The sequence below is a fragment of the Pristis pectinata genome, chromosome 4 (genome assembly GCF_009764475.1).
Source record: "Pristis pectinata isolate sPriPec2 chromosome 4, sPriPec2.1.pri, whole genome shotgun sequence".
Classification (NCBI taxonomy): domain Eukaryota; kingdom Metazoa; phylum Chordata; class Chondrichthyes; order Rhinopristiformes; family Pristidae; genus Pristis; species Pristis pectinata.
In genome coordinates, this window is record NC_067408.1 from 97,559,062 (window position 1) to 97,571,853 (window position 12,792).

Genomic DNA, 12,792 nt, shown 5'->3' on the forward strand with positions numbered 1-12,792 from the left:
AAAAAGAAAACAAAACTTCTAACTTCCATGACTTTGAAAGTTGAATCTGGACCTTTCCAAAGTCTAGGAATAATAGTTATCTGAAAGGCTCAAACATTAATGATATCCTTGGTCAGGACTTTTTGATCTGTAATTATTTTTATTTTTCACTGACAAGAAGCACAGGTGACTCATTTGAACAACATGGTTTTAGTCTCCAGACGTTTTTTTAAAAAATAAGGTGATCTTTGGTAACTGAATTTATCTGATTTTTCCCTCAGGCCATGTATTCTAATAATGGACTCTTTAAGAGCAGCTTCACAATTGCACACAGTGAAGATTTTACGAGAGTGAGTATCAGTGAAGTATGTGCTGTCTGTTGGAGTACTGTAGAGATATAACATTTGTTTGAAATTATGGAAAATTAATCAGTCTTCATCTTATTTTTATCTGATTTGCTTTTATCAAACATAAAGATCGTATCTGCAAAAGGTGCACTCTTTTCAATGCAAATCAAAATGTGTAAAATAAGTCTTACCACATCCATATTTTTTATGTTGTTTCATTTGAGACATTGATAGAGCCTGTAGGGTGGAAATTCAGGATGTGGTCCCAAACATGATTAGTATTCATGTACCCCAGTTGTAGGTACACCTGTTACTGAAGAACATTGAACCCAGCTTGTGGCTGGTGTAAATGCCCATTTGCTGATCCTATCCTTATCACACACCCTATCAGGGAAGGTCAGGTGAAACAAACAGAGGAGGACCTATTCTTTAGTGTGACTACAATTCTGTTTCTAATATGAAAAGTCTTGGAAGAAAACTGCACTATCTTAAATAAATTGCTACAGGATAGCTTATTGGAAAAATGGTATCAATGATGCACTAAAGGAAATGACTTAGATTGGGTGGGATGTCCTTTTGGGACAGAAAGTAACTTTATTCTCCAAATCAAACTATAATTTGGAAGTTAATAATTTCCAGCAAAATCTCATATGATTGTAATTCATTAGCTCACCTTAAGCTATGTGTTAGAGATGAAGGAGTGGATGCTTGGATTGTCCCTTAATATTAAGAATGACGAAGCAGTGAAACATTTTAATATATGGAGGGAAAGTTGATTTTGTTTATGATTAAGTATATTAACAACACTTGAACTTTAGCAGTGATTTTCTTTTAAACTTGTTTTTATTTAGCTACCCCAAACTTGATGCTCATTATTGAGTAATGATTTTGGTGGAGTTGTGGAAAGTGAAGAAAGTTGTCAAAATACGGCAGGATATAGACCAGTTGGAAATATGGAGGGAGAAATGGTAGATGGAATTTGATCCGAACAAGTATGAGGTCTTGCACTTCGGGACGTCAGATGTTAGAGGAAAGTGTACAGTAAATAGCAGGACCCTTAAGAGCATTAATGTACAGAAGGGTCTTGGGATGCAAGTCCAGAGCTCCCTGAAGCGGCAACACAAGTAGATAGGGTGGTAACAACAGCATACATGCCTTCATCAGTTGGAGCATTGAATATAAAAATGGGCAAGTCACGTTGCAGCTGTACAAAACTTTGGTTGGGCCACATTTGGAGTACTGTGTGCAGTTCTGGTCACTGCATTACAGGAAGGATGTGGAGGCTTTGGAGAAAGTGAGAGGGGGTTCGCCAGGATGTTGCCTGGATTAGAGAGTATTAGCCATAGGGAGAGGTTGGACACACTTGGATTGTTTTCTTTAGGGTATCGGAGGCTGAGGGGCGACCTGATAGAAACGTATAAAATTGTGAGCGCCACAAATTGGATATCCAAATAGAATGGATATTCAGAGTCTTTATCCCAGGAAGGAAATGTCAACAATTAATTCAACAATTAAAGCATATGTTTAAGTTGAGAGGGAGAAAGCTTAAAGGATATTTACGAGGCAAGTTTTTTTTACACAGAGATTAGTAGGTACCTAGAACGTGATACCAGGGGAGGTGGTGGAAGCAGATACAATAGCAATGTTCAAGAGGCATTTAGACATGAACAGGCAAGGAATGGTGGGATACAGACCATGTGCAGGCAGATGGGATTAGTTTTAATTAGCATCATGATCTGAAGGGCCCGTTCCTGTTTTGTACTGTTCTATGTTATTCATCTGCTGCCTTGTAAACATAATTTACTTGTATATTAATGTTGACAAACAGCTCTAACGCCCTAACAAAGGATGCAGTAGCGTTGCAGTTAAGCTACTGGACTAGGAGCCAGAGTTCTGGACTGTTGATCCAGATTCATGAGTTCAAATCCCATTACAACAGCTGGGGAATTTAAATTCAAGTAATTAAATAAATATGCAATTAAAGCTAGTGTTGTTAAGAGTAACTGTGAAGTTACTAGATTGTTGTAAAAGCCCATCTGATTCACTAATGCCCTTCAGGAAAGAAAATCTGCTGTTCCACAGTCAGGTCAGACAATAAATACCAGCATTTCTGTACAAGATCTGTACAAGAGATCGAGGTACGACCTTCAAAAAGCTATCAGGGATGCCAAGAGACAATACCAACTCGAAATAGAGTCCCTGACCAGCCGCCAGTTATGGCAGGGATTACATGCCATAACAGGCTACAAGACGAAGTCGGGCTGCATAGCTAACAACAGCACATCCCTTCCTGATGAATTTAATGCATTCTATGCGCATTTTGAAAAGGGAAAGAGCACCATATTGTCATGGCTACTTGTCTCGTTTCCACATAAAAAGAAAAAAATTTCTCCAGCCTAACTTTCAGGGGATATCCTCAGTGGATTGTCTTAATCTCAGCTAATGTCCTTCATGATCCAGATCCATAGCAGGGTGATTGACTCTAATGTTCTTTTCTACCCCGGTCAAACTGAAACCTTTGACTGCTTTTGCCATTTCAAAGTTTGACATCTTAAAATGTTCCTCTGACAGTCCTACTTACAGAAACTAAAGTTCATTAACAGTTTCATCCCATAGGAGGCACTAATTTATCATTCCTGCCTACTGACCTAATAGACATCTGATTTTAGTTCTTACACTGTCTCTGCAATCTCTTTTCCTCTAACTTGTATTCTCTGCTTGTGTCCGCTGTGCCCTAAGTTGTCAGCACTCTCACCTCTGACTCAGAAGGGTCGAGATTTCAGCACATGCATTTCTGAGGGATTGCCAAAAAGCCAGACACCTTCTTAAAAATGAGATGTTAAATTCAACCAAGGACTCTTTGTTTTAAAAGATCATATTTCAAGTAAGAGAGGAGATGTCACTGGTATCTTGGCCAATATTTATTCATTAATCAACATTAATAAAACTGATTATTATTTGATTTGGAATTCTATACATTATCAATTCTTTTTCCTCCCTCCCCTACTGTCAGTAATTATCCTTTACCTTTGCAGCTTGGATCTCATATACATGCATGTGCTTGCTTATAAGTTTCTGCTCCCACCTACTTTCTTCATGTTGGTTTTTGCCATCAATCCTATGACATTTTGCTCTGTTCAAGGTGCTTTGCAAGTACTTGGCAGTGATAGTAGTTTACTCCATTGGTTTAGTCAAACGTTCTTACTCTTAAGCAATGTTACAGGCCTCTTACTTCCAATAATTAACCTAGAATCGATGTTCGCCTCTTCCCCTCCCTTTACTAGGTATCTACAGATAGAGTGGGAAGTGAAAAAAGGAGGACAGCGCAACTTCACAGCTGATAAAATGAAAGGCTCAGTCCCCAGAGTCCCGAAGCAAGATAACAGCAGTGACTGCGGCATTTACTTACTGCAGTATGTGGAAAGCTTTTTTCAGGTAACTTATTTTTAGTTATTGTGATGTTGCAGGCTTCAAATGAAGTTTCAGTACCAATGAGCTGTTTGTTATTTTCCAACCAGGACTGCCTTGCCTGTTAGACCCCCAGGTTGTAGGATCAAATATTGCTGAATGGGAAGAACCAGAATATCTGCCCTTCATCTCTCCCCAAATGGTTCACATTATCACCTTCCTTACTTATCTGATTCCAGCACCGGTGGCATTTGTGTTCCTACTTATTACCCTCCTAGCTCTCTCCATCTTCCCCTCCCCCCAACAATTGGCTCCATCTGCCCTTTTTTCCTGCCTCCATCTATCATCCACCTATCTCTGTCTCCCAACTCTACCCCTCTCCCACTCTTGCCTGGCTCGATCTGCCCAACATCCTTTACCCATCCCCAATCTACCAATCACCTCTGGCTCCTGTCTCATCACTCCCTCTCTCCTCTCTATACTGCTATCTTCCCTCTCCACTCAGTCCGGATGCAGGGTTTCAACCCAAAACATCAACAATTCCCTTCTCCCCACAGACGCTGCTCGACCTGCTAAATTCCTCCAGCAGATTGTTTGTTGTTCCTAATGTGTATGTTAATCTATTGAAATGCCCTGAAGGTTTGTTGATTTGCCTAGTTCAGATATATAGCTTGCTACAATTGGTTCATTGACTTTCTAACTTCAGTTGCCATCTTAACCTGAAGCAAGCACTTTTTCCATTCTTCTTGAAGAGGATAATCACTGTTTGGTTGTTACCACCAATTTTAGGTTTTGCTTTGTTGTGTATATATTGCTTAATTCAATCATGTTATGACCATTAGTTCACATAAAATCAGGAGATACTCAGCACTGTGAACTGATATGCAAAGTAGAGCAAGAAGAAGAAAATGCATGCAATCCTCAAGTTTCCAGCGGTGTGTGTGTAGAAGCTAATCCCATGAATAATGATTTTGCTGCCACTGGCAACACTTAAGGAAGAAACTTGAAGAACTTGATGGTGACATGGCAGGGCCAAAAATGAAGCCATCAAAAAGAGGCCCTTTGTAGGGAATTGGATTTGTAGGAGAGGGACCAAATGACAGGTATTTTGCATCAGTCTTTGCTGTAGAATGTACAAGTAACATTCCAAAAATAGCTCTAAGTCAGAAATTGGAAGGAACTCAGGAAAATTCATCATGGAAGTGATACTGAGTAAATTGTTGGAGCTGTACACAGACAAGTCTCTGAGAGCTGATGGATTTCATCCATGGGGGGACCAACTGACCTAATCCTGCTTCTAATTTGTATGTAAGTACTCTTACTAAAATGGACATTAGTGGAAAATGTTGGAGCAGATTGTGTGTTTGTTTATCTAAAGCTTCATTAAAGACAAGGAGCAAAACATGTACCAAGGTCATTCAGAGTCCTTATAAAGTGCCAACCACATTTAATCATTTTTCATGAATAATTATGAGAAATATAAGGCTTAGAACATTTAGTGTCACTCAGTTTAAAATATAATTCGAAAGAAAAATTAGAACAAAGTGAGGCAGCATCTGTGTGGACAACAACATAGCTAATGTTCAGGACATTAAATATAACATTAATACTGGGGAAAACATTTTACAACACAATTTGTTCTTGCATTAGATATTGGCTTTTTTTTCCTCTTCGCAAAATTATATATTCTCTTTCCACAGAATCCCATCACAAATTTTGACTTACCATTGCAGCTGGATAAGTGGTTCCTGCGTCAGGAAGTAAAGAAAAAACGGGAGGAAATACAAGATTTGATTCTACATTTACACAATCAGCAGAGAACTGATACTGAATGAATGCATGTACATGGCACACATAGTATACTAGGTCATTTCAAAGTTGCTGATCATCTTGGAAGTATGAAGATTTTAAATTCAACTGTAAATGTTTGAACTAGGTGACTAATATGTAGCATATTCAGTTTAAAGCAGTTTTGTTTATAGCAATGTACAGTTTAATAAATTATACTGATTTGTGACATCTTGCTACTTGCTGTTTATTTCTTGTGTTTGTTTCTGCCCTCACAATGGCTAATGTTGTCAGCCTTTTAGAGCACTTAACTCCCCTGCCAGAGGGTACCTTACTAACCTTTATCAAAGTATAAACTTGATGTGGTTCAGCTGTTACAAAAATGCTTGTTCATCAATTGGAATATTAACGGGTGGATAAATGTTCAGAACAATTTATATTCTGCAGCACATTGCTTTCAAGTAATTACAGAATTGGAGATGTGAGTAATATGAAATCTTAAATAGGTTAGAACAATTTTCAAATATATTCTGTATATAATACTATAGCGTACCTGCAGATTTTCTTTCATTAATTCCCACTGAGTTTTTCTGCTGTGGTTTTTTGACTGTTGAGATGGGCTGGACAAGAGTGAAAGCAGATCACAGTGCATTAATGAAAGAATTAAGCAAAGGTGCCAACTATTGTTTTTAAGAGAGGAGGCATTGTCAAATGTCATATTTTGCATAATTCAATGACTACTTGTATATTTTAAGTTTGTCATTGTGGGAACAGGATGAATCTTGGCAGGAAAAGAAAGCTCAAAATGGAGAAAATGAAAAACTAAGTACATTATGTTAGTCTCCCTTTTGGAAAACTGTTCTCTAGCTTTGTGTAGTTTTTCATCCATATTGAACAGATGCAAACAATTTTACCTTGTTATCTAAAAATAAACAATGTGTGAACGTAGAAATGGCAGAATTAATTTTGGAATACTGGAGAGATGCAAGTAACCTATATGCAATAATTCATTTCTCAGTTCATGCAGTTTTTTGAAAATGGAGCAGATAAGGACATAGCACAAATGGTAGAATGGGAATAAATTATACAATGTACAACTGTTTTAATGTTAAGGTGCATGTATATTTTAATTAAAAGAAGAAATGTGAAGGATGTTGCATGGCTCAACACCAACATTTTATTCTTCAACAAAGTATTAACTACTTATGACCTGCAAAAACCTATCTAGCTTCTTAATAAGAACATAAATAATAGAAGTAAGAGCAGGCCACTTGGTCTTTGCAATTGCTCTGCCATTCATAGTTGATCACCTACCTCACATCACTTTCCTACACTGCTCCCATTCCTTTAGTGGATGGGTCTCTGTCTTGAATATACTCAATACTGGAGACTCAACTATTTATAATCTATAGTAATGACATCGAAGGGACCAAGTAGGCAAATTTGCTGATGATGCAAAAATAGATATATTAGCAAGTTATGAGTACACAGGGATATTGAGAGGTCAAGGGATTGGGAAACCATTGATATAGGTTGTGAATAGTTCACAACTCAGCACCAATCATGGCCTTCCAATCTGAAAACAATTCGCCTATTCCTAATGTCTCCTGCCCATTAACCATTCCTCAGTCTTATGCCAGTATATTCCCACTACAGGTCTAATTTTGTTTAATAACCTGCTATGTAGCACCTTATCTGAAAGTCCAGAACCACATCCACTAGTTTGCCTCTATCCAATCTGCTAGCTCCACTCTGAGAAAAAAAAATCCATTAACAGTTTTCAAACATGGTTTTCCCTTAATAAGTTCATGCTGATTCTGCCCAACTTATTTTCTAAGTGTTCTACTACCACCTGTTAATAAATTCTAGCAATTCCCTGTTAGTTTTAGGCAAACTTGTCTTTACTTCCCTGTTTCTTTCCTCTCTCAAATTGTGGTTTATGTTTGCTACCTTCCCATCTAGGATTCATTCCAGTTGCTGGAACAATACAATTAACAATAGGTTGCTTCCCAAGATTTTTAAGTTAGCTATTGGATGTTATTGAAAGGTTAAGCAATATAATGACAATGTAGTGGCTCAAACAATGTAAAAAAAATCATGAATGTACTATAATTCTGTGGTTGCCTTCTACTTGCTTGTCTGTTGTCCAGAATTTTTGCACTTCTGCTTATGCTTTGTTTTGAACATAGTGCTGTAAAATAACTCAAATTAATCATGGCATTTTTTAAGACCAGTATATATTCTGTGGCATTTTCCATGGGTGCTGTTGGGGGTAGAACACAGTTGCAGTGAGTAAAATTTGGGGAATACTCTTAGAAGGCATTCTGTCTTCCACTTAAACCAGCTTAATGCTGGCTTAAGGATAGCTTAATGCTAAAATTCTCCATGAATTGATAATACAAGAGGGAAGGTTGTTTTTCTAACCAGCCACAGTTAATGGGCCAGGTGGAAGGAAAAAGTAGGTTTGACTATTGAAGTAGCAGACGTAAAAGTCTACTGTCTATCAATGTTGTTATGAGGGATAGATTCCAAGCCAAAGCAAGTTATTAATGAGCTATTTTCAGTAATAAACATTTTAAAATAATACTGAAAATCTTATAACTAATGCTTATCCATTACACTTAAGAGTGATGTAAAAAGGAAAATTGGCTGTTCTGTCTTAGGTTTTTTGACTGTGCTAACCAGGTGTTTTCCTGAGAATGAGCCTGGGCCACATAGGCCCATCCAATCAGAGAGACAGCACTCTTTATTTAACCTTTAATTGGTTTCTGTGCTTATATAATAACTTATCTTTTCCTCCCAAAAGATCGTTTGTGTGGTTGCCTTGGCCTGGCCCGTCCAAATTAAATATTACTCTTTGCAGCACCATGACTGTACACTAGACTTTAAACTACATGTTGAAAAATGCCATGGCAGATCTACCAGTTTGAACAAAATGTCTGGCTGTTATATTTCAAAGATTGAATTAATATATATGGAGGAAGATATTATTTGGGAAAATATAAGATATCTATTAGTCACATGTACATCAAAACACACAGTGAAATACATCTTTTGCGTAGAGTGTTCTTGGGGGCAGCCCGCAAGTGTCACCATGCTTCCAGCACCAGCATAGCATGCCCACAAACTTCCTAACCCGTATATCTTTGGAATGTGGGAGAAAACCGGAGCATCCAGAGGAAACCCACACATTCATGGGAGAACATACAAATTACTATCTTGAGATTGTGGTGCAATCATTTTATATGCAAAAGAAAAAGCAATTTAAATGCCCTGCCCAAAATTTAGTTTCTGATTTTCAACATTTTTCTTGATTCATTAGAAGTATAATCCAATTGGGCTAACTTAAACATGCATTATCCTACTTGCCTATTTAAACCTGAGGTTTAAGCCTACTTCAGGGTAAGATAAATATATTAACAAGATGTATAAATCCTGTAAAACAAGCAGGCTATTTGTGCAATGCATGCTTTATATATAAACAGAACCAACTAATGAAAGTAGAATAACAAAATCAGTGCCAATCCACCATATGTGGTGTATAAAGACTTCCAAAACTACAAATTGTTAACAAAGTTGTAGAATGAGTATGTAAATAATAAATGAATTCCAGTGAAATTCCAAATAAAGAAAGCTACCAATGCTGGAAATCTGAAACTAAAACAGAAAATGCAATAAACATTCAGCATCTGTGAAAAGGGAAATGGAATTAACATTTTGCCTCAGAGACTTCTTTCCACAGATGCTACCTGACCTGCTGAGTATTTCCATCAGTTTCTGTTTTATTTCAGTATAATTGTAATGTGCACTTTTGATGGGAGGAATAAGAAGTTGCCTACTCCTTGGAAAGTGAAAGGAGTAAAGGAATGTGGGGGCATGAATTTGCAAAGCATTAGAAGTAGCAGTGCAGGTTGTTGTGATAAATATGCAAACAAGGCACATGGGTTCATTAATGAAATAGAGGTTTAATAAGAGATAAATCATGTTAAGCTTGTATAGAATCTCCTTTAGACTGCATTGCACCATCTTAGATTCCATCATTACAGAAAGGATATGGAAGCACTGGAACTGTTTATAAAAAGATTTACTCAAGTGATTCCAGAACTCAGCAGTCATATCTATCAGAAAATGACAGTGTTTAGAAAAAAGAAAACTAAATAGTAACTTGATAGCAATCTTTACGATTATAAAAAAGCTTTGAGGTAGATGGCTTTGCTTCTGTGCTGTAATTACTAGGTAATGTGTAAAATTGCTAAATTTGGGAAATGCTGAAGATCTAACTAAGAAAAAGCGCTGGTCCTCGGGCTAATTGGGCTTTATGTTACATCAGAGTATGTGGAATCTCAACGTTCATTTTGAAGCTCACTAATTCTTACCAAAAATATCAAGTTATTTTTTGCACATTACTCAGTTCCTGCATGCAAAGTATGTACTTTCTCCAGAGCAACATTCCATTTGTATCACATCGGAAGACGTGGAACCTGTCTTGTTTTTCATAATATGTTCCACATCCCAAATAGAATTTGGATGCAGAGCAGAATTAAATAATGTTATATCGAATGTGTTTTTGTTGCTTGAGGAAAAAGGTATTTGAAGATCAAGACCTCAGACTTGGCACAAAACTCATGGTCTACCAGGAAGCATTGATCCCTGCCCACCTGCATGCTTCTGAGACCTGGACTACCCACAGCTGGCATCTGAAGGCTCTGGAAAAATACCACCAATGTTGTCTCCATAACATCCTTCAAATTCATTGGAAAGATAAGTGAACCAATATCAGCATGCTTTCCCAGGCCTACATCCCCAGCATGGAGATGCTAGTTAGTTGGCCATGTTGGGCTGGCCATGTCGTCCGCATGCCCAACACCAGACACTTGAAACAGACACTTTACCCAAGCTCAGTGGGAGGACTGATAGAGGAAAATATTCAAGGATATGCTCAAAACCTCCTTGAAGAGTGCAACATTCCCACCAACTTGTGGGAACCTCTAGCCCATGCAAATACTCAAAGAAGAGAAAGAACATTCAGAAAGACATTGTAAAGCTGAAAAGCCATGCATCGGGAGCATGCAGGTGCCCTGTGTAAGCAGCAGAAGGAATGAAGCACCTTACAAATGACCCACCTGCCCACACCATCAGCCAGCTCCTGTCCCACCTGTGACAAAGTTCGTGGTTCGCTCATTGGAGACCACAGATCCCACAAAATCAGAATGGAAGCATACTTAACCCCGAGGGATTGCCAAAGAAGTTTTTGTTCTAGTAGTCCACAACTCCTGGCGTATCCCGGTGAAAGATGTTGGTGGAGTCAGGAAGTGATTTGCTCATGGCAAGTTACCCAGACTTTTATGCTCTTATTTTTCTCCACCCAAAAACTCTTTTAATTGTCATCAAACAGCTCAATTTCGTGCACCCTTAATTGTCTGAACATTGCAAATTATCCTAATACAATAAAACTGATAATCCAGCATCTGATCATTCGGAAACCCTCTTGATCACCATATGATTCACTCATTAGTCGAGGATTTGTGCCAGAGCCAGGGGTCTGGAGTGCAGCTAGGGTCCAGACTGTGGGCTGGGTGTGTGGTTGCAGCCAGTACTGGGGTCTGGAACACCAGGGGTCAGGAACATGGACAGGTATACTGCCAGAGCTGGGGTCCAGAGTGCTTTATATTTCCCGCTCCCTATAAACTACCAAGTTCACTGGAAGATTTACTAGACAGCTGTATAACATGTAAAATAAAGTGAAATAAAAGTGTACTTAGGTATTTTAGAGGGATAACATCCAATAATCCAGAAATTCGGTTAGTTCAGCACTACCAAAATCCCGAGAATGCTGGATTATCAGAGTTCCATGCTCCAAAGCTACTATCTCCTTTCTGAAGTGAGGTGCCAGAACCAAATATAGTCTATGTGAGGTTTAACCACTGGATCAGCATGGGGTAGATTGGTGGGGGAGAGTATATTGGCAAGATGAGGACATATTAATTAGGAAGTTTGGCAAGAGATTAACATAGCGGTATTTAGATTTGCTAAAGTAAAATGTCACAGTGGTCAACTGGGAGAATAATCAGAAATGCACAGAGGAAATGCAGCAGCTTATCCAACAAAGGGTTAAAACTATGATGGTGGTTAGAAGGGATGAAATATCAAGTAATAGTGAAAAGTTGTGTCAGGGAAATGAGCTTTTCCTTCAGTGCTGAGCATTGCAAATGCATTCCCTTTAGTGATTTTATATCATTGGTATTAATTCATTGAATTGATCATTTCTCTTTCAGATGATAGAAAGATAATTGTCAAACAAACTATTGCCTTTGCAGTCACCACCGACTATTGTCACTGGCTGACATTAGATCAACTGCAGAGGTTTTAGAACTTTACATTTGGTATGACAAATTCTGATTAAGGCATTAGCTTTCCCTTGTCATTTGGAAAACATTTTTCTGATAGAATGGCACCCAAGGTTTTCTGGAACCTGTCCCTGCGAAAAGGAAAGTGGTAGTTAAGACCACGTGGAATCACTTCAATATTTCCTTTCCACCTTGGCGGTTCATATGGTTCTTTCTGTTTTGAAAGATTGGTGTTATTGCAAATATTTCACAATTATTGTGCACTGTTCTAATTTGTAGGGTGTAGTAACCAAAGTAACAAGGAATGCTACTAATAGTCAATGTAGTATTTTTAAATGGATCCACTTTTTTTCCATTCTGTTCCCCTGAGTTTTCCTAACTCCCCATTATTTCGTCAAACCGGGTCTTTCTGAAAATGGATGTTTCTATTGTGAATGATGGGAGAGGGACTCCATAATCTGCTTTATCGTGATCACAGTTAGCTATGTGTTCTCTGGCTAACCATCTCGACTATTTTTCGTTTGTTGTTTAATATTCCCAACACAATCCTTAATTCTGTGAGTCATCGACCTGACCGCTTGGGCCTTGAATAATCGCTCCTGCTGTCCTTTAACAGGTTTTTGTTTGAATAGAAAACTCCTGATCCTCAGCAGGCAGTCTGTTGTGCACCCCATTGGCGAATGCCTCATGTTCCTGTGGATGGAGTTTCCATCTCGATATGTACTTCAACATTCATTCTCTCCTTACATGAAAGTATTTTTCCAGCATTTATCACTTTTAGTCCGGATTCCCAACATCTGCAGGATTTTTTTCATCTCACAATTTGTCGATTTAACTGTTTTACAACGCGCCTCCATCGCGCCAGTTTTTATTTTGTTCAGTCCTTCACTGGTCTCTCGTTCTGTCTCATTCATCCAGGCTGC

The 12,792-nt window shown here is 38.3% G+C and overlaps 1 protein-coding gene across 5 annotated transcripts in view; it reads left to right on the forward strand.

The window, feature by feature from the left end:
- Nucleotides 1–6,542, forward strand: part of LOC127569879 (sentrin-specific protease 7-like) — a 78,185-nt gene extending 71,643 nt beyond the window's left edge. For 4 of the 5 annotated variants that reach the window (XM_052014876.1, XM_052014875.1, XM_052014877.1 and 1 more), the window contains 3 exons: nucleotides 261–329; nucleotides 3,611–3,761; nucleotides 5,435–6,542. In XM_052014876.1, the coding sequence (XP_051870836.1) occupies nucleotides 261–329; nucleotides 3,611–3,761; nucleotides 5,435–5,569 (355 nt within the window). In that variant the 3' untranslated portion in view covers nucleotides 5,570–6,542. The remainder of the gene's footprint in view (nucleotides 1–260; nucleotides 330–3,610; nucleotides 3,762–5,434) is intronic. The other variant, XM_052014873.1, reaches the window with a different exon arrangement.
- Nucleotides 6,543–12,792: the final 6,250 nt, after the last annotated feature.